The sequence below is a fragment of the Cyprinodon tularosa genome, unplaced genomic scaffold (genome assembly GCF_016077235.1).
Source record: "Cyprinodon tularosa strain WSP-4 unplaced genomic scaffold, ASM1607723v1 ctg346, whole genome shotgun sequence".
In the NCBI taxonomy this organism is placed as follows: domain Eukaryota; kingdom Metazoa; phylum Chordata; class Actinopteri; order Cyprinodontiformes; family Cyprinodontidae; genus Cyprinodon; species Cyprinodon tularosa.
Window position 1 is genome coordinate 1,577,279 of NW_024039059.1, and position 20,117 is coordinate 1,597,395.

At 39.1% G+C, this 20,117-nt stretch overlaps 2 protein-coding genes and 1 non-coding gene across 4 annotated transcripts; all 3 read left to right on the forward strand.

The window, feature by feature from the left end:
- The first annotated feature begins 2,887 nt into the window (after window positions 1-2,887).
- On the forward strand, window positions 2,888-7,576 carry rps13 (ribosomal protein S13). Of its 2 annotated transcripts, none has more exons than XM_038294793.1 (6): window positions 2,888-3,003; window positions 3,508-3,556; window positions 3,629-3,707; window positions 5,650-5,819; window positions 6,083-6,183; window positions 7,502-7,576. In XM_038294793.1, the coding sequence occupies exons 1-6, from the start codon at window positions 2,981-2,983 to the stop codon at window positions 7,533-7,535; spliced, it is 456 nt and encodes a 151-aa protein (XP_038150721.1). In that variant the 5' UTR covers window positions 2,888-2,980; the 3' UTR covers window positions 7,536-7,576. The 2 variants fall into 2 exon arrangements, with proteins under 2 accessions (XP_038150721.1, XP_038150720.1); XM_038294792.1 differs by lacking the exon at window positions 7,502-7,576 and adding an exon at window positions 6,948-7,101.
- LOC119789765 lies at window positions 6,302-6,429 on the forward strand. The gene has a single exon (XR_005281632.1). It is a non-coding gene; the product is annotated as a small nucleolar RNA SNORA19 (small nucleolar RNA).
- A 272-nt stretch (window positions 7,577-7,848) lies between the features above and the next one.
- Window positions 7,849-11,750, forward strand: ppp1r15b (protein phosphatase 1, regulatory subunit 15B). The gene is made up of 3 exons (XM_038294791.1): window positions 7,849-8,378; window positions 8,953-10,229; window positions 10,851-11,750. Exons 1-3 carry the CDS (start codon window positions 8,222-8,224, stop codon window positions 11,079-11,081), a joined length of 1,665 nt encoding a protein of 554 aa, XP_038150719.1. The 5' UTR covers window positions 7,849-8,221; the 3' UTR covers window positions 11,082-11,750.
- The last annotated feature ends 8,367 nt before the right edge of the window (window positions 11,751-20,117 follow it).

Here is a 20,117-nt window from a genome sequence, read left to right on the forward strand (position 1 = left end):
TTACTCGTACAAGCTTACTTTTCCAAAAGAAGATTTGCAATGTTTCCGCTATGTCAGACACACCACCGGTAAGTGGAAATGGGGACGAGCACGTAGGACGGCCTTACGTGAACATATCACCAGAATGATTGACAATTAGGAGGACCACTTATTTTGATGATCACCAGGAAAAAAAAAAAACATCCTCCACTGTAACTTTAATATTTGAGTCATCAAGAATTCAGTTGGTCACATTGTTCCACCTCTTGGGAAGTCCTGCATTCTACAATATTGACTAGATCCCAATAATCATCACAGCACCTTCACTCATGTTGTCTTTCACACCCATTGCCAAAAAAATCAGCCAATCAGGTTACACTGATCGCGCAAACTTCCTTTGACCTTCACTGGGAATCACTGACAGCTGCCGAGGCGAGATGCAAGATGGTGAAACATTTTTTCGTGCTGCTGCTGCATATGGATTGTGATGCATTGGTGCAGACTTTCAGTTGTTGGGTTAGAAAAACCAAATAATCTTCACCGCCGCCTCTCAAGGCAGCAAATACAAACATGTTGTTATTCTGCAAGTTAGTACTTTTTTATCTCTTGTCGGTGGTTGTACTTTTAAGATGTTGAAGTGTTATGTCGATTAGCAAACGGGGGACCAGCCTTATGTATACACTATTTTATACTCTTTAATTAAGAAAATCACTCTGGTTATTGGAAGAGGTAATAATACACAAATAATAATTCATATGTAAATGCAGCTATCGATTTCAGGTAGTAAAAATGAGAAATTGTCTCACCTGGTTTTGTTTCACCTGATCTCAAAACGCTCAAGTTACTCTTAGTGAGTTGGGTAAGAAATTTTGCTCAAGTAAGAGCAGCAATACTTACAAGAATATTACTCAAGTATCTATTGCCAATTCTATAACAATGTAATTCTTAGACTTAGACTTTTTTTTTTTTGTCGTTTTGCATATACAGAGTGTATCCAAAACATAGTTTAGTACATTCCTTAAAGTGCAGCAGTGATCAAATGTAAACAGTGCGGGAGAAAAAACATGGTATAAAAAACACATTGATATGGAAGTTCAGAGTATTAAAATATGCAGTATTTTTGGTTTGGTGTCAGCAGTGTGATGCAGAGTCTGGGACATGATTTAGAGTTTTTTCAACAATTCAGCAGTCTGATGGCTGTTGCAGAACCTGCTGGACCCACATCAGCTTTGAAGCCTCTTCGCAGAGGGCAGCAGGGAGAACATTATATGATGGGGGTGTGAGGGGTCATTGATGATGTGAGGGGCTTGGGACACACAGCGTTGGGATAAAATGTCTTTAATTGAGGGAAGAGGAGCCCAATGATCCTCTCTACTATTCTCACCACTCTTCTCCACCTTCCATTCTGAGACGCTGCAGCCTCCACACCACACAGTGAGACAGCTGGTCAGAACGGTCTCTATGGTGCTTCTGTAGAAGGTGGTGAGGATGGGTGGGGGCAGGTGGGCTCTCACCCATCCTTAATGAAGTTAATATGTGGTATATTTTTTTATAACCATCAATAAAAACTGCCAGGGCTAATAAAACAAGATGCTTGCTGCCAGGAAGCCACAGCCAGACCACTAGCAATAAGTCACTCATAAAAATCAGCTATAACAGCTATATTTTTTTTCCTTTCACTGCTTAATGCTAACTTGGAGGCTGCGCCCTGTATAGAATTTTCTGCATAGCTCAGTTATAAAACCTCAAAAACCTCAATTTGTAGCACCTTTGGCGGGGTCAGCAGTAAGAACACTATCATGGGAGACATTAGCATGTGACACGCACATATGTCACAAAATAATGTCCATCTTCACCCACTTCATCATTCAGGGTCATGGTAGGGCTGGTGCCACCAACCATGTCCACCTTAGGACAATTTAGAGATGCCCATCAGTAATGTTTTTGGACTGTGGGAGGAAGCTGGAGTACCCAGAAATAACCTATGCATCAACAAGGAGTACATGCAAACTCCATGCAGGAAAGATCCTAGGCTGGGAATCAAACCCAGGATGTTCTTGTCGCAAGGCAACATTACCACAAACTGCAACACCGTGCAGCTCATAAAATAATAGAAATTTTGTCAAACTTCTTGAGATGGGCTGTCCCTATAAGGTCTTTCACACAAAGGACTGAGGGAAGCAGCATAGCAGCTTGTGGTGGCTAGGGATTTCAGGAGGTCACTCTGCTAACTGCCATGTTCCTGGCTACTTTCTTACTGCATGCACTATTTAGATTGCACTTATCTAAATGGTACATGCCCTGATGGGGGAGTGGAGATCCTAGTGGTTAGGGCATAGAGCTTGGAATCCTGAGGTTCTAAGTTCAAGCTTCACTCCCACATATTCCCACTCTGAGTCTCTGAGCTAGACCCTTAACTACCGATTGCCCCACGATGGCAGCCCACTGCTCCCCAACCCTGATTTATCCTCGGGTGCCCCACGATGTCAGTCCACTGCTCCCCAACGGGATGGGTCGCACAGGTACATTTCTCCAATGTGAGATCAAAAAATTTTCAATTATTATTATTATTGAGGCTACTGTGGAGGTCTTTTGGCCAATCATATGTGAGGATATGGGATCAAAACAGAGAAGATCAACCATACGGCCAGATGGGCTTTTCTTGATATGCTGTTATTTTAAAAAAATGTATTAAAAAAGGTAAGAGTGGCTTTTTCCTAACAGAACAGTAAGTAAGGCTTCACATAACAACACAAAACGCAAAATGATTTATTACCATACTAAACATTCATATATCCCACTTCAGCTAAAATAGGAGTTCAAATATAACAATAAATAGAGATCCGTTTGGGAGCCGAGTCTTCTAAGGGAACCGAACCCAGGGATCCGGATCTCTTGAACGAGATGAATTTCCCAACACTACGTCAAACGTCATTTCCGACGCAGAGGCAAAAAATCTTTTTTTCGCCGCGTGTGAGGCCTCTCTTCCTCTACCGCCATCATGGGTCGCATGCACGCTCCCGGGTGAGCTCCTTCTTTTAAGATTTAAACCTATATTTAAACGGTGCCAGAACATTTTTATTCACAAAACGATGCAATGAGACATTTTTAGAGGCCTCTGTGGATTAAAATAGAAAAATGTAGTTAGTTGTACACCGGAAAAAGCCACCTAATACACGCTCCCTCTAAATGCCTGCTTATAACTAGCTAGCTTACATTTAGCCCCCTTGTCGCCCGTGGGGATTTTATATTAGACTCTGGAAGTTCTTGTATATTATTTATTTTTTATAAGACAGATCAATCGTCAGCTAAGCAGTTTATTAGTGCGAGTGGAAAAATAGATTACTCAACGTCCGCCATATTTTGTAAGGTTTGCAGATGATCGAAGCTAGCGTTAGCCGGCCTTGATTCCACGAGTTCAGCCATAGCTTTCACCATGATACTTAGTTGTTTTTTTTCTTTCCCAGCTAACACGCTGTCTTTCTCCCGAACTGTTGAATTTATTTTATTTTTTTTGTCTGATTACAGAAAGGGTTTGTCCCAGTCAGCTCTGCCTTACAGGCGCAGTGTCCCCACTGTAAGTACGCAGTTTATTTCATTTTTTCTGTCTTGATCCCTTCTTCTGGTAACTCAGCTTTTCTTTCCATAGTGGCTGAAACTCACATCTGATGATGTAAAAGAGCAGATTTTCAAGCTGGCCAAAAAGGGTCTTACTCCCTCTCAGATCGGTAAGTTTTTATAATCAAAATGCCGAAACAAATGTTTATATTTAATGAGGAATTTGGTGATCAATTAAGAAAGCCTGTTGATTTTCAATTGTTTTGATCAGACATTTTTCCATCCTAGAGTTTAATCTGTGCCATCAAACATGTTGATTATTCAGAGAGGTCTTGATAAAATGTATTGCAAATATAATATCAGGATTACTGCTTTTTGACCAAATGCAATATCATTAGTGAACCTCGTGCTTTACTAATGATCTCTGCATCATTAGAAAAAGCTTGAAGTGACATTACTTAAACAGATCTTTATTAAACAATAAGACTGTTATTGGGAACATTTTGCCATGAAACACAAATAAATGCTGCTGATACAAAAGATCCGCTCATTTTGAGATATTTAACTGAAGCAAAATTTGGACCTTTTTGATATCCTGTCTGATCAGAAATAGGAAAAATATTTGAGGGATGTATTCTGGACACAACTCCCCTGATTTACACTCATGGGACCCTTGAGGGAATACAGGGTTTCCACGGGTCTTTAAGTCAAATAATTTTTCAAATTTAGGCCTCAATTGGCAGTGAAATTCATTAAATGTGATTAGTGTGGCATTTAGAATGCTTTATTAAAAATGTTTTACAATTTCATCAGATGTATCACAATATATTTGCGTGGAACTGCTTCAAGTTGAAATAGCCGTATGTTCGGAAAAGAAGCTCGAGGTGGAGAAAGAGCTAGAGAATGGGGAAAGTGCAAATTTCAACAAAAAGTGGCTGGAAAACGAGGAATGTGGGAAATGGCTATAACCTGTCGACGGTAAAGATGACGCAGGAGTTTTGTTTTGTTTTTTATTTGTAGCCGGGGAAAAGTTTCACCTAAATAAAGAATAATTAAAAGTGACCCAAAGGTTACAGACTTCACTGATAGACTTTTTAAAGGACCCATTGGTTCTTAAATACAGAACCTATTGCATGTTTGACCAGATGCCACATCATATACTTAGACCATTTAATCTACTCTAGCAAATTTTTATCATTACCTGGTTTTATGCAGCATCACTTCAATTGATGCTTAAAAAAAGACTAGATCTAATGAAGGATCGAAGGTATACTGATAAGATAAATGTTGAAATTAAGAGATGAAGTCCAAATGAACTGTAGTTGATGTCTGAGAAGTTTGACTGACCTTTTTAGAACTCATAAAAAATGTAACAGATGGAAAAGGGTGCTAGTTTAAATACTTGCACAAAAACAAAATTAATGGATTAAAAACATTTAACCTGGTCTGGACTAGGGTTGTCACGATACTAAACTTTTCAACTCGATACTGATACTAAGTAAAATATTCGATACTCTATACCTTTTTCGATATCACAAGAATAAAAACAAAGACTCTAAAATTCAACAGAAATATTTTCATTACTAAAAAAATACAAGAAATAAATAAAAAAACAATAAGAATAATATTTTGAGGTTGTATGCTGTGCACAATATTATGCAAGCTTGATAAAAGTAATTCTCAGCAGCTGCACCTGTTAAAAAAAAAAGTCTGAAACTGAAAAATGCACAGAATTATTCAATCACACAGTGTTCAGAAAGTGCATTTTCCACTATTCTGCACTTTAGATGGCTGTATCGATACTTTTGAAAATGAGTATTGTATCCGGATACAACGTTTCAGTATCGATACTTTTGACAACCCTAGTCTGGACAAATTAGGAGCGGGGGGTACAGACTAAGGGGGAGAAGAACAATTGAGGTTTGTCTTTAATATTAACAGCATTGCAGAAATTTTGTCTTTCAAGTCATATTGATGTGGATGTGCTCAGATAAACCTGATAACTTAAATATCAACATTTTTAAAACTTTTTCTTAGCTTTTTCTGTCTACTACATTTTTTTGCAGTGTATTTTCCAGCCTTTCCATCAGTTTTTCTGTTTTTCCTGCTCAGGTGTGATTCTGAGGGATTCCCATGGCGTTGCCCAGGTGCGCTTTGTCACTGGCAACAAGATCTTGAGGATCCTCAAGTCCAAGGGTCTCGCCCCTGACCTTCCTGAAGATCTCTACCACCTCATCAAGAAGGCTGTGGCGGTCAGGAAGCACTTGGAGAGAAACAGAAAGGTAACTAAATAAAAAAACAGGGATTGGGAGTAAACTGTATAGTCGTTTTTTTATACTCCCCTTTATTTGTTTTTTTGTTTAACACAGTGTTAGTTGTTTTGATGAACAACATATAAACATACAAATAAAAAAGGGAGCTATTAAAAGGGAAAATGAAACTGTAAATTTGTACAATAAACATGGAAAACAATCTAAACTTGTTCTGGCATATTAGCATGTGCATGATACGGGCTTTTTCCATTATTCTTATTTGATACTTTCAGGACAAGGATGCCAAGTTCCGTCTGATTCTGATTGAAAGCAGGATTCACAGGCTGGCCCGTTACTACAAGACCAAGAGAGTACTGGCCCCCAACTGGAAGTAGTACGTATTGGTTCTTCACTGCAAATTTCCTCCTTGGACCTAAGTTACAGAAAATATGCTCTAAATGTGAAAATGCTCTGGTAAAATTAACTGGATTGGACCTTTTAAATCTGAAGAAATGCACAATTCATTGTCCTGCTCTTCACTGTTAAGAGTTGTGATATTTCTGTTGTGCTAGAAAAAGCTGGAGGTAAATTAGCAGAGCAGCTACTTGGTGCTGTTCCTGCCAGTCCCCTTCAAACAATCTAACTTCTATTACCATTTAACAGTGCCTCCTTTTTAGCCACATTTTGGATTTCTTTTTCACTTTATTTGCAAGTACATGTATTTTTATTAGCCATAGAAATGAGTCAATAACTCATTTTAAAAGGGTCTGTACTTTTTTTTTCATATTACATATCAGGAGGAAAATGACTTCTGCAATATGAAACAAATTGGAAACGTTTGTAAACAAGAGAAAATACATTGAGATGTTTGCAGTAGGGCTGAATAGCTTAATCAATTTGGTAATCCAATTAACTAATGGCACAGAACTCTGATACAATTTACTAGGGCTGCAACTAACTATTATTTTTCTAATCGATTGTTTACTTTTTCGATTAATAGTCGATTTGCTAAATGTTCCTTTTACAGAATTGAACCAGGTGAAAGTGAAACTTTGCCATTAGTGGAGTACTGGATAGAACATATTTACAGACAAAAGTTGTGGGTTTTTATCTTGAAAATATTTATATATTACTTTTGTTATAGTTACTGCCTTTTAGTGAGTCGCTCTGTCAGCTAAAGGCATGTTTTAGAGTCTCTTTACTCCAGTTATGGATCAATCTATTATTTAATCAGTTGATGACTATCAATAATTGTTTAATCATTCAGTCCTACAGTTTACTTAAAGAACCTACTTAAAGCATTAAGAATAAGCAGGAAAACAATATAAACCTCTTTCCTGTTTTAAGGGCTTTGACATTTTTTTTATATTTGCGATGTGCAACATGAAAAGGCGGCTTTTTTCCCTAAATTAACATTTTTATTAATTAAAGAAATGTGCCAGTTTGCATTTAATGCCATGAACAGATTGAATGATCCATTTATATAAAAAATTAGCTTAGTGAGTTTTATTTTAAGCCTTTCTGTGCAGAATCAGAAGGAAAAAATTAGGTTCAAAAAGTTGTCAACAATTGAACTATTAAATACTTGTGTTTTAATATATAGTTTTTTTTTTGTTTTTTTTTTTATGTATAATCATACCAAGCATAAATTATATTTAAAGCAAGCTGTTGAATATTTACCAGTTTTTTTTTTTCTCTCCCTCTCTTTACAGTGAGTCCTCTACAGCTTCTGCTCTGGTGGCATAAAGTGAAACCCTTTTTGAATTAATAAAAAGATTTAAATTCAACATCGGTGTATGTGTCTTTTTATATCCCTCTAAACCGACCTATGTAACAAAGTTCACTTTTTATACTCTGCCTTTGAATGTAATCATAAAGAAAAAAGCTTTAAGAGATTATTTGTCTGTTTATAGCAGATTATAACCCAGTGATGCATTTTGCTTTAGTTGAATTGAAAGTTTCTAATGATAAATATTTTGATAATGAAAGTCTTGCCTTTTTGTTTCGTCATTTTGTTTTTAGTATAGATTAATGTGGGGTAGTCTTGGAGGACCTTCCTGGTTACCGAGGAAATTACGGGCACTTTCTATGCGTCATACGTGACTGTGGGCGGGACCGGCTTTCTGGGGGCCGTGCTTTCGGATTGGCTGTCCAAGCGTGATGTCACCGCGTGTATATATGGGCTGCTGTTGCAACAAGAAGACATTCACTTACTACTACGACGATCAAGCTACAGAGAACCATGGCGAAACACATTGAGCGAATTTGACGGAGGAGACGTAAAAATGTCGAAAACCAGCCGGAGAATGAAGCGACAACAGCTGTCACCGACGAATAAGCGGAGTCTGTTGGTTCTGGACGAGGAATACCAGAATACGTGAGGATATTTCTATAGACAGCCGTTAAACGAGGAGAAAGAAGCGGGGGAGAAAATGGCTACTACCGAGGAGAAGAGCTCAGAGCGGACGGCTATGGAGAGGTTCGGCGGCGGAGGGATGGCGCTGCTTCCCTGGACTAAACAGATGCTCAGCGGGCTGTGGGGACAGCTGCGACTGCTGCTTCAGGTCATCTATTACACCTTTGTTTCAGGTGAGAACATGGCAGAGGTTAAAGAGCTGCATCTGTTTAACTTCTTGACAAGTTGCTGGATTTCATACTTAAATTTCTGTTGATTAAGGTTTAATCACTGTAGCTTTAAGATGCAAATAATTGTTCTAAATAAAAGTGCAATAAAAGTCATTCAAGCCATAGTCATAATTTTATTTATATAGAAAAACTATTTATTACTAATATAAATGGATCATAAAGCTGGAGCCAATTTAAAACTGCATTGATCAATAAGTTTTACTTCATATTTGCATGATAGAAAACGATTTGATTATGAGGGTGATGAAAGTAAAAAGCTAAATTGTTAAACTACCTATATTTTTATTAATAAAACATAATTTAACATTTCTGGATCCCCATCATTATCAATTTTATGAACCAAAGCAGGTTCAACATAAATCCTTAGATTAAAAGGTGTGTGGTGGATCCTGATAGTTTATATGCAGTATAATGATTCATGAGTATAAGTATAAATTGGTGATTAATGTGAATCATTTCCATGTGACATAATTTCAGTCATTGTTTCAGTAAACTCAAATATTTGCCTCTCCTCCAGTTTTTCAGATGTTCAGGTTTGAGGTCCACGTCAGAATCACAGACGAAACAGGAGAGCACATCCAGCATATGGGGACCACCTCAAACACCCCTGAATCCTTCCTGTTTTCCTCCTTGTTTGACGGCGACAGCGGAGTCATGGTCGGCGGCTCAAGCCCTCTCTCTAACTTCTGTAGCGAGGTCGGCGACCCCTTCGCTGGGAAATCCACAGCTGAGGCCCTGCTGTCCAGTCTGCGCGGTGACGACCTGTGCTGCGGGCTGGTGGACGACTTTGTGTCCAGGACAGCGGCTAAGGAGGAAGGCATTCTGCTCGGACACCAGTCTACCTGGAAAATGGGCTTCCCTGGTGACTGGAACATCTTCGTGTCGAGCAGCGATGGATGTAATTCGAGCGACGCCTGCCACAGAAGCGATAAAGTCAACCCCAAAGAGAAAGTTTTCAAACAGGAGATGTCAGAGGAGGACAGGAGCTCTCAGTGGAGCAGTGAAGAGGAGCCCAACTTTGAGTTTCAGAGTCAAGAAAGTCAGGAGCTTTGGGAGTCCTTGTCTAAATCCAGTGATCCGTACAATCCTCTTTTTTTCTCTGCCTGCATTTCAACCAACTCAGACATGGGGATAAGTAAAGGTGACATTAAAACCAGCAGGGTTCCTGATCTGAAGGTGAGCGAGGAGAAGCTGGGACAGCCAGGGCTGAACATGTGGGTGTGCCGCTCCGACAGCGAGAGTAGCTGGAGCAGCTGGGCTGGTTCCGAATGTTCCAGCCCCGATATCGACAAGGAGGAAAGCGATAAGCTGTGGCAGCTCTTCAGCAACCCTGAAGACCCGTACAACCCCATGTTCTTCACTGCCAGTACAACCAGTAGCCCCACTCTGAAAACCAAATCCACCTCAGTATGTAAACAAGCCTCCCTCCCTGCACCTCCCCCCAGGTCAGACACAGAGCAAAGGCCAAGCAGCTTTCCTCCATTGGAGGACGACGACGAAGAAGAACTGCTCTGGGAATCTCTGGGCCAAAAACATGACCCCTACCACCCTCTGAACTTCCAGGCTTCCCTTCATAGCTCCTCAATAACATCTAAACCTGACCATCAAGCTCAAAGTCCGCCCGCCAAGACCAGGAAGAAGATAGCAGCTGATAAACCTGCTCTGCCTTCCAGAAAAGTAACGCAGCACTGCCATGCAGACAGAAGACTGGTGCCATGGAAGAGAGCTGAGCAGACAGCTCAGGCTCCGCCTCCTGAGGGGAAGAACGACAAACCCAGAACCAAGCAGAAAAAGGTCAATAAGTTAATATTTACCAAATATTTGTTATATGAAACTCAGGAATAAAATAGAGGTTCTCTTATGGGCCTTCAGTGAGGAAATTCACTCTGAGTATTACTGTGAAACTAAATGGAGATAGAGCAGCAGTTATCTAGGCTTTAACTGGGAGTGTCAGCAGTGACAGTCTTAACCCCCAGATAAGACCTGCTTCCTGTTTCACTGACACACGCTCAGCTGCTGAGCAGCCTTGTTGTTTGTTGTCGATTAGCAACGGCGCTGGTCGCCATGACACGTGACTCCAGCCAGCAGAGTTTAACTGCTGCTTTTAGCCTAGGGTCTGAGGCTACATGCATAGCTGGTCAGCAAGGTTTGTAGAGGAAGGACTATTTTAGTTTCTAGTCCCTTTATTCCCCCCATTTAGGTTTGGGTTCATCTTCCAGAGCAACAAATCATGCTGCTGTTTGAACTCCTGATTTCTAAGATCTAATGTGTTTTTAGTTTATTTCTATTTCCTATGTCAGTCACCAATTAGTGGAGCTAATTGGTAATAGAGTTTTTTTTTATTTAACATGAAGCTAGATTTGTTTTGTTTTTTTAATGAGGTTTTCCCACTAAAGTCTTTCTTTTTGTCTTCAGGTTTGTTTTTCTCCTCTCGTACAAGTCCATGTCATGCGGACCTGGTCCTTTGCCCGCCAGGCATCCAGAAAAGGTCCCTGGGAGGAACTAGCGAGAGACCGGGATCGTTTCCGGAGGCGGATTCTGGAGGCGGAGAGCGCCATCGACTGCTGTCTGAGCCAGCCTCACAGAGAGAAGATGCGGGCGTATCTGGACAGTGCCTTGAATCAGACGAAGGGTCCTGAACACTGAACTTTTCATTTCCTTTGTGGATGAGAATCTGTGATTAGTTGCAATGCAACAGTGAATTTTTTGGTTGTTTTTTATTTTTATTTAGGCCGATTAGAAATTTGGATGTTAGGCCATTGTAAATGTTTGCTGTCAAGTTGAGCAACTTTGTACCTCAAGAGGTTTTATACATTGTGTAACTGTTGCACTGGCTGACACTTTTCTCATATTAACCTCAGCATTAATGTGTGGAATGTTGTTTTTTTGTATGCCTTATATACTGACCTAGTAATGTAACCTGTCGAAGCTCCGCGGAGCTTCTGCTTTGTTTTTAATCGTCGCCTTGAACTGTTTGTACTCGTTTTTATATGCGTGACGAAACCTCAGTGGTGAGTCTACGTAGAGGATGATATCATAAGAAAGCAGAGCTTTACGTCACAAAGTGTTTTGTAAACATCGACCCCTGGTGCAATCTGTGTTGTACTTTAATATTTATCCTTTTGTTCTGTATCGTTATATTTATATGCAGCCTTTTTAATATAAAATAAAAAAGGCAGGTTTGTGACTTGAATCGGGGCACTTTGATCAACGTGATTCACTCAGCATCTCATGGTAACATCATGTAGCTTAAAGTTTTTGGTAGCAAATGATTGTTGCAACTTTGTTCAGTCAATAAAAATCTGATTCACTACATTTGTCCTTGTATTAATGAAATGTGGACTAAGACAGCAAGGGAAATATCTGTAAATACCATTATTGTTTAGGTAAGAGTCAATAGACTGATCCAAAGAGCAGTTGAAGCTCAGTTTCTTTTAACACGTTAAGTTTATTCTGATTATAAACCCCAACAGAGTTTCTTAGAATTAAACAACATTGTTTATTAGCTAACAATAACCTGCTGGTTTTAAGAGGCCTTCAAGAATAACACTAGTTATTTGGGCTAGTTAAGCAATCTGCTCTATTAGATTCCTAAATATATATGATAAAGTTAAATATTCACACCCTCTAACCAAACTACCTTTCATCCTGTCCAGTTTTTTGGTTTTTTGACAGAAAACCCCGTCCTTTATAAACACTTTGCACACATGTTGAGAGGATGGATGTATTTTTCATCTTTAACCAGGATTAGCTAACATCTAAAGTAGATCCATTTATTAAGGCTGATTGAATAGAACTAACTTACCAAATAATTTAAACCAATCTTTGCTTTTTTTTTTAACTCCACATTACAGCTGCTGCATAAAAACATTAGATCTCCTTTAATGTTTGGAAATGTAAAAAAATAAATTCTCTCTGATCACATTTTTTTTTTTCTGCTTTCCAGTTGTCTTCAGAGTGCAGGGCTTCTTCATCACTTCCTCTTCATGCCTCCTAACGTGCTTCATCCTCAGTCACGCAGACGTCTTCTGGTTTTCCCAACGGGGGGAAAGTCAGCCTCTGTGCATGCTAACTAACTGCTGCAAGGCTGTCATCAGACAAGTGCTGAAAACACAAGTATGATGAAATGACTTTCCCGAGGGATGAAATCAATTAGCATGTCTCAGCCTTCCTCATCCATCCACCCACAGCAGGGAGCAAAGGTGACAGCTCAGCAGCATGTCCTCCCTGCATGCTGGGCGGCCAGCGGTTTTCCTTAGCTTCCCTGTTTTTTTAAGTAAAAAGAAAGAAAAATAATGTAACCACTCCTTTTAGTTTTCAAACAGTTCTAGAATTTTAATTTTTGGAATAGCTCAAAGCTTTTAAAGCTACAGAAATAAACCCTCTTTGGTATTAGGCAGGGAATGAATTGTTAATCAACTGCTGAGTCTCTAGGTAACAGTTTTTTTTTTTCTCTATGAAACATGAAGCAATAGAAGTGTTCAATTTAATCTAAAAAAAAAAAACTCTCCTCAGTCCATTAATGTTGCACCACTTCTCTTTGGACTTGTTCTCTCAACAAGTGACTTTGCTCAGGCTTCTACTGATGATCACAGAGGTCCATCATTTTCTGCACCTGAACTGTTTTCCACCAATCAGTCAACATCAGATAATTCTGCTGCTTTCATCTGTAAATAAAGGCCACCTCCTCTGTCACTGACTGAATGTCAAAGCTGTGACTTTGAACCGGGTAGGATTTACCATTAGGCAATACTGGGCAGTTGTTTAGGGCCCCAAGTTCCTGGGGGCCCCATAAAACTCTGTTTACATGTTTAGTAAATGCAACTATTCCTATTAATTATGTTTTAGATAAAAATCCTTCCGCTATAATACCATCAGGATACTTATAATATTAAGTGTTTCTCACCCCCCCTCCATCAGTATTCACCACATTGGATCAGTCCATTTGCTACACATGTTCAGAAAGGTCCAAACAGACAGCAGCAAACCATTTGAAAACCAACGATGCGAAGAGCAGTGATGCCAACTTAGAGCATTTGTCGCTATATTTAGCAACTTGTCAGACCCCTTTAGCGCTTTGATTTTAAAAAAAAGCGCCTACTGCCAAATATAGCAATTTTTTCTGCTATTGATGACACATAAAAGCAGCGAACTCTGCTCTCCAGAGCAAGTAAACTGGTAACCCCGCCTCCTGCTCTCCTCTATCTTGTCTACTGTCATGATTCATGCAGCTATTATTTTATACAAATGAAAAATAGAGAACAGGTAAGCAGATCATGGCTTATCTACAGTGAAAAGAGGGACTGTGTTATTTACTTTTGCCGTCACCTTTTTGGAAACACAAGAAAGAGTAATCAGCTAAGTGAGCTTAGTGATGAGAAAAAAAATAATTCCTTTTGAAAGAGCATGAAAAGTCAATTGGGTACAAAACATAGAAAGGAAAACAACAACAAAAAAAGGGACAAGAAGAGAGGGACAAAACCTAGAACAAACAAAATAAGGTTTGTCTATTCTATTAAAATTTCTGTATCTGTTTAATGGGTCTGTTTTATGTGTTGCCTTCTCAGTTCAGTGGGGCCCCTGCCTGTCTTTGCCTAGGGCCCCACATTTCCTAAATCCACCCCTGCTTTGAACCCAAATAATGATTAAAGTGAACAGAAGCAGCAGAAAAGCATGTCATGATTGTTAGGCTGTTAGTTTCCTATTGCTTCGTGTTGATTATAAATTGCTTTGGGAAATCTTTGGCTGATCCAGATAGTGATGCAGGACTATAAACACGACTATAGATCTGGACTTTGACTAGGCCGTTCAATCAAATAGATATACTCTAATCAGATTTTTTTGATGAATGGATCCTTTGGACTTTGACTAGGCCGGTCTACTACATGAATTAGCTTTCATTCAAGTCTGGTTGTCACTGAATGGGAAACACCACAGTGTAGGACTAGCAAAGAAAATAATTACCACATCATGATGAATCCAGCACGCTGTTTTATGATGGGGTTCAGTTTTGATCTTCTTAAGAAAATCTATTTAAAACAGAAAATTTTAAATAAAAGTATAATTTTCAGCCCCTTTATAAAAATATGCATCAGTCATTGGGCCACATAAAATCCTAATGTAAAATCGTTTTTTTTTTATTTTGAGGCAACAGAATGTTGAATTACAAACATAGAAAAGTTAGAAAACAATTTAGTTTTTGAATAAACTGGGAACAAAGGCAAACCAAAGGATTGGGGTCCAGATTAGATGTTACTGCACCCTGACCAGATGGATACCACAGCTCATCCTCTGCCATCATTTCCCCCCACAAGTTCCCCACTTCTTCTCTTCCAATCCTCATGCCCACCCATCGTTGCATCTTTGTCTTTATCCCTCTCCTCACCAGCGCTCCAAGCATCATAAACTGGGTGGCCCAGGCGACCCCTGTCTCTGAGCAACCAGCTGCAGCATAGAGGCGTTGAAAGGATTGCAGGTGATTGCAGCAGCAGCAGGCTCAGCCACAGTAGTGGGTTTTCACCAACACACACACACACACACACACACACACACACACACACACACACACACACACACACACACACACACACACACACACACACACACACGTGAAACTGCCTGCCAGGAAAGGGTATCTCTCGGGTCACAATTAAGTGATGATGCAATCAAAAGGCAGCTATTGTGTCTGACAGGCAGACTACACGAGACACACCACAGCCAGTGGGCTCTTCATGAGAAGCTAGGGTTCAATAAAGAACCCTAAAGATATTATAGACAAATATTTAAGTCCATAGTGAGAAATCCACCCTTTATGTTGCATTTATGTTGTCCTGTTTCTTTAAAATAGGCCTTTTAGTGCCGCTAATGCACATTATGCTTCCGTGTGAACAGTGCATCACAACTACAGGCAGTTTGCACTGCTTTCTTCTTTCAAGAACATGCAATGTAGTGACATGTTCCCTTTAGTTTATTCCAAAATAAAAATCTAACATTATGCAAGGTGTACTCTTTATAAATGCCATACACAGCATGAGCAAAACAGTGATCAGCGTTGGTAAACAGTTCTTATTTTGTAACATACTAGTTATGCAGCTGGGCGAGACAGACCAACGCCCAGTGTTAGTGTAATGCACCCAGTAATCCACTGGAGGGCACACAAGAGCATAGGACGTGACGGTGCGCACGTCCAAACATCACACGTGAGGGAAGAAGAAGTGATAAAACGCCCGACCTGTTGATTTTTCCCATTTTAAATACAAATACACTCCGATTCGCTGAATGATCTAATTCAAGTATTAAAATAAGTTTGACTATAGAGTTATTTTCAAAAACTTGAAACATGTATTTTAGTCTAAGCAATCATTGCTCCGAGCTGTCTCCACGTTTATTGGACATTACATGACAGAGTTGCCTTCTGCTGCCCCCTCGTGGACAGTTTTAACACCTTGTTCCTACACTGCCTTACCTCAGTTAAAATAAAGAAGCAATAATAACAGGAGCTTCAGGGAAACAAGTGAATTTTGAACATATGTCAGTAAAACAGTTAAAGGGGGAAATTCTTAAAAACATTTCAGTGTTTTTAAGAATTTCAGTTAATTCAATATATATATATATATATATATATATATATATATATATATATATATATATATATATATATATATATATATATATATATATATATATATATATATATATATATATAGTTATATATAGTTATATATGGAGATATCTGTTGTAGGTAGTTTTACTTCTTCATACCTCTTTTCAGACTATTTAAATTAATAAATGTAATAATTTCTCTGTCTGTATATACTGACAGGTTTATTTCGTGGAGGGTTTTGTTTCTATTTATGTTCAGGGCAATTTAGTTAGTTTTGAAATTGGTGTTTGGTTTGGTTTATGTTAAATAGTATTTTTTGTGTGTACTTGGTTGATTAACTTATTGTTGTTTGTCAAAGTGTCTGTCTGAAATTATATAAAGAAGAAAAATGTACTCAGTAAATTACAATATATCATAGGATCCATAAAATTATATTATTTTAATTAATGAAAGGGAAATTAATGGTAAGTTGAGAGTAAAGAAAAAGTATGGGAGAGATATATGCACAGGCAATAGGGATAATTATATAAAGAGATGTAAAAGAAAATGTTTCCTGCTTCAATTTATTTTGACATAGTGAATTACTATTTCTACATAAGCCCTCTGAAAAAAGTTTTTTTTAAATTTTTTTTATTTAGATTTCTTGCTAATGACATGGAGTTACCTTTGACTGATAGGCTGTAATTGATTCGGATATTTTATAAAAGAAAAGTTTCCAATTATTGCCTCTAAGGTCCACTAATTATATGAAGATATCTACAGAAGCCCTAAAACAAAGACCAATAAAAAGGAAAAAAGTCAAAACAAGATCACACAATCTAACTGTGATGCACTGAAGATTTGTTTACATGAACTGAAGTATTTTGGTGATAAAACACAACATGATGAATCAGACGTTAATTAGATGGAAGCTTCTTATTGACAGATAAACAAGTAACATTAGATACGTCATATCTTCTGTGGCCACTAGAGGGAGACAGAGTCAAGCAACAAATGCTTTGTTTTTCATGGAGTTTCACAAGTTATTCCAAAAGAAGTTTTATTATCAAATCCAGTAAGGTAGAAGCTACAGTTACACAATATTTTCTGGACATTTTAAGAAAATTTTGAATTTTATCTACATAAAGGTCCATTAAAAAGTCTCCAACACATTTATTTTTTTTCACACCTGAGGCTAACATTTATTTGAACATCTTAATAAAACAGCCTCACATCTATGCCCATCAGAAATTTATTATTCCTAATCCTTTGCTCATATATGCAGTACTAGACTAAATAAAATAACTGGATTCTTTGTGGTAAACAAGAGTATACTTGTTGAACAAAAGAGATTCTCTGCTTGAACATTTTCTCATTTTATCACAAATTTCAGTCTCCTGTTGGCATTTTAGGTGAAATTGTGTTTTTATTTGATCAATAATCTATTATTTTAGGTGATAAATCATATGGTAGTTCACACCATTATTTTTGTAGGACTCACTTATGCACTCTGATTTGTTAGAGTTCAGCGTGTGGGAAGTTTAGTATACCGCTGAACCTAAACTGTTCAGTCAGGTGATAATTTGGATTTTCTGTTTTTTAAATCATGATGCCAGGGCAGGTAGGCTGTGTTCCTGTCAGCCTGAGGGCCTGTAGTTGAGCTGCATGCAGCAGGCGTAGGGAACGCAGCCATGCATTATTCACTGTGTATTTACATAAAGCACAAAGGGTGAGAACAATGCCAGAAATCGTCTGCATCTGTGCTGTGTTTCAGAACCTCCCTCTAAACTTCTTTGCCCGGGGTAGATTGCAGCTGCTCCCTCAGCAGATGTTGATTTGATGTAGACAAGAGCCCTGATTCTCAAACATCCATAAAAAACATAAAAACATTTATAATGATAAGAAAAAGAAAAAGTAAAAACGAGGTAATATCAGAGTAGCCCAGCAAGGCAAAGATGAGGGAACCATGAGGCAAAAGCAAAGTCAGGATCAGGCAATCTGCTGGACATCACTGTGAGGCTCTCAAATACAGTAACTGGTTTGAAGTCTGCGTAAATATTCAGGGGAGCAGGTTAAAGCATGAGTACTGATGAGAAGGGGTGGAGCTGGACAGGTGGGAGGAATGAGCAATAATGAAGCCAGGAGGAGAGGAGAACTTAAGCAAAGCCGCTACTTTCCCAGAATCATGACACTGCATGCGTAGACTGATAGGAGACAGAACGTCATTCACACAGGGACCAATGAAGGTATGCAGCTCACCTTTAGCTCACCTGTTCTATATTCCCAAGCTGTTCAAGCATCAGTCTGGTCTGTTTCTGTACAATTCACATATGATTTCAAAAGATTTCCAACCCTTCAAAGATCAGATCATGCTTCCATGCTTTGTAGTAAAAGATGTTTCATGCTTTTTACAGTAAACAAAAAGAAACATTTCCGTTGGAAATTAACAGTCTGGTGCAAAACCTCACAGCGATTCCTATTGCAGCCTTTCTGTAAAACCATCATTACAAATGTTGATCAACTTTTATTCAAATGTCTCCACAGTGTGAAAACTGTTTTTGTTTCTTGGCATAAATTTGCATGTTTTGCTTTCATAGCTGGCAGCTGTGTGTGGAAAGAGGCCCACAGTGTTTACTGTGACTGGCTGGGGGGGGAGCGGAGGATCCGGCTCTTGGATCCGGCCCTGCATCTCTCATTTCAGTGTTTGCTTTTCTTTGTTTTCCTCCTTTCATTCTATAACTACACACACAGACACACAATGCTGCAGGAAGATAGTGGCTGTTGTTTCTCTGCAGCTTGATTCGAACACAGGAGCAGCAGAGGGAGACAGATAATCACATAGGCTGGTGCCATTTTGATTGTTTATCGTTTTTAATGCTTTCTGCAATTAAAAAAGGTAAAATGAAATGGTTTCTGCTCCAAAGAGATCTTCATATAGGTTATGGTTAATATCAAGTAAATCACACAAAACTCTGGCCGGGAAAAAAAACAGAACATCATCCATCCATCCATCCATTATCTTACACGCTTGTCCCAATTGGGGTCGCGAGGGGTGCTGGTGCCTATCTCCAGCAGTCAATGGGCGAGAGGTAGGGTACACCCTGGACAGGTTGCCAGTCCATCGCAGGGCAACACAGAGACACACAGGACAAACAACCATTCACACACACACCCACACCTAAGGAGAATTTAGAGAAGCAGTCATGTTTTTGGACCGTGGGAGGAAGCCGGAGTACCCAGGGAGAACATGCAAACTCCATGCAGAAAGACCCTGGGCCAGGAATTGAACCCAGAACCTTCTTGCTGCAAGGCAAGGCTGAGCAGCCCCACAGAACATCATGTAAAAAAAAATTCAAAAATAAACTGAAAGTAAAAACATTGAAGTTAAGGTATTTCCAGCTGCACGGTAGTATTACAGGCTGCACGATGGTTCAGTTTTTGGCACTGTTTCCTTGCAGCAGGCAGGTCCTTGTTTCGATTCCCTGTAACCATAGTTTGCATGCTCTCCCTGTGCATGTGTAGCTTCTCTCCGGGTACTCTGGCTTCTTCCCACAGTCCATAAACATGAGTGTTAGGTTAATTGGCTTCTCTAAATTGTCCTGGGGTGTGAGTGTGTGTGTGCATGGTTGTGTGTCTTTGTGTGTCTCTTGTGTTGCCCTGCAACAGACTGGTGTCTTGTCCAGGGTGTACCCCGCCTTTCGCCCATAGACTGCAGGAGTTAGGCACTGGCCCCATCGCAACCCTGACAAGGACTAAGTGGGAGAACATAGATGTAGTAGTAGTTTTTTAAAAATTGTTCATTGAGGGGTCATGTGTACTTAATTACGTTTTGACAAGCAATGGGCCTCATGCAAAAACATTGTATTCTTCTCGTAAATTTATTGTATTTTTTTCTGCCCTATCAGATTTAACAAATGACAGATTAAACAGATGCAGTCCACCTGTGCGTAAGGGAAGCACGCCTTCATGAGAAATAAAAATCTGCATAATTACGGCCCCGATAAGTCCATAAAAGGGTATGACTATATATAATCCTAAAATAGTTTGAAAAGCATGTCTAGCAAAAGGAGGACACTCATTGAAAACTACTGTTGGAGGCA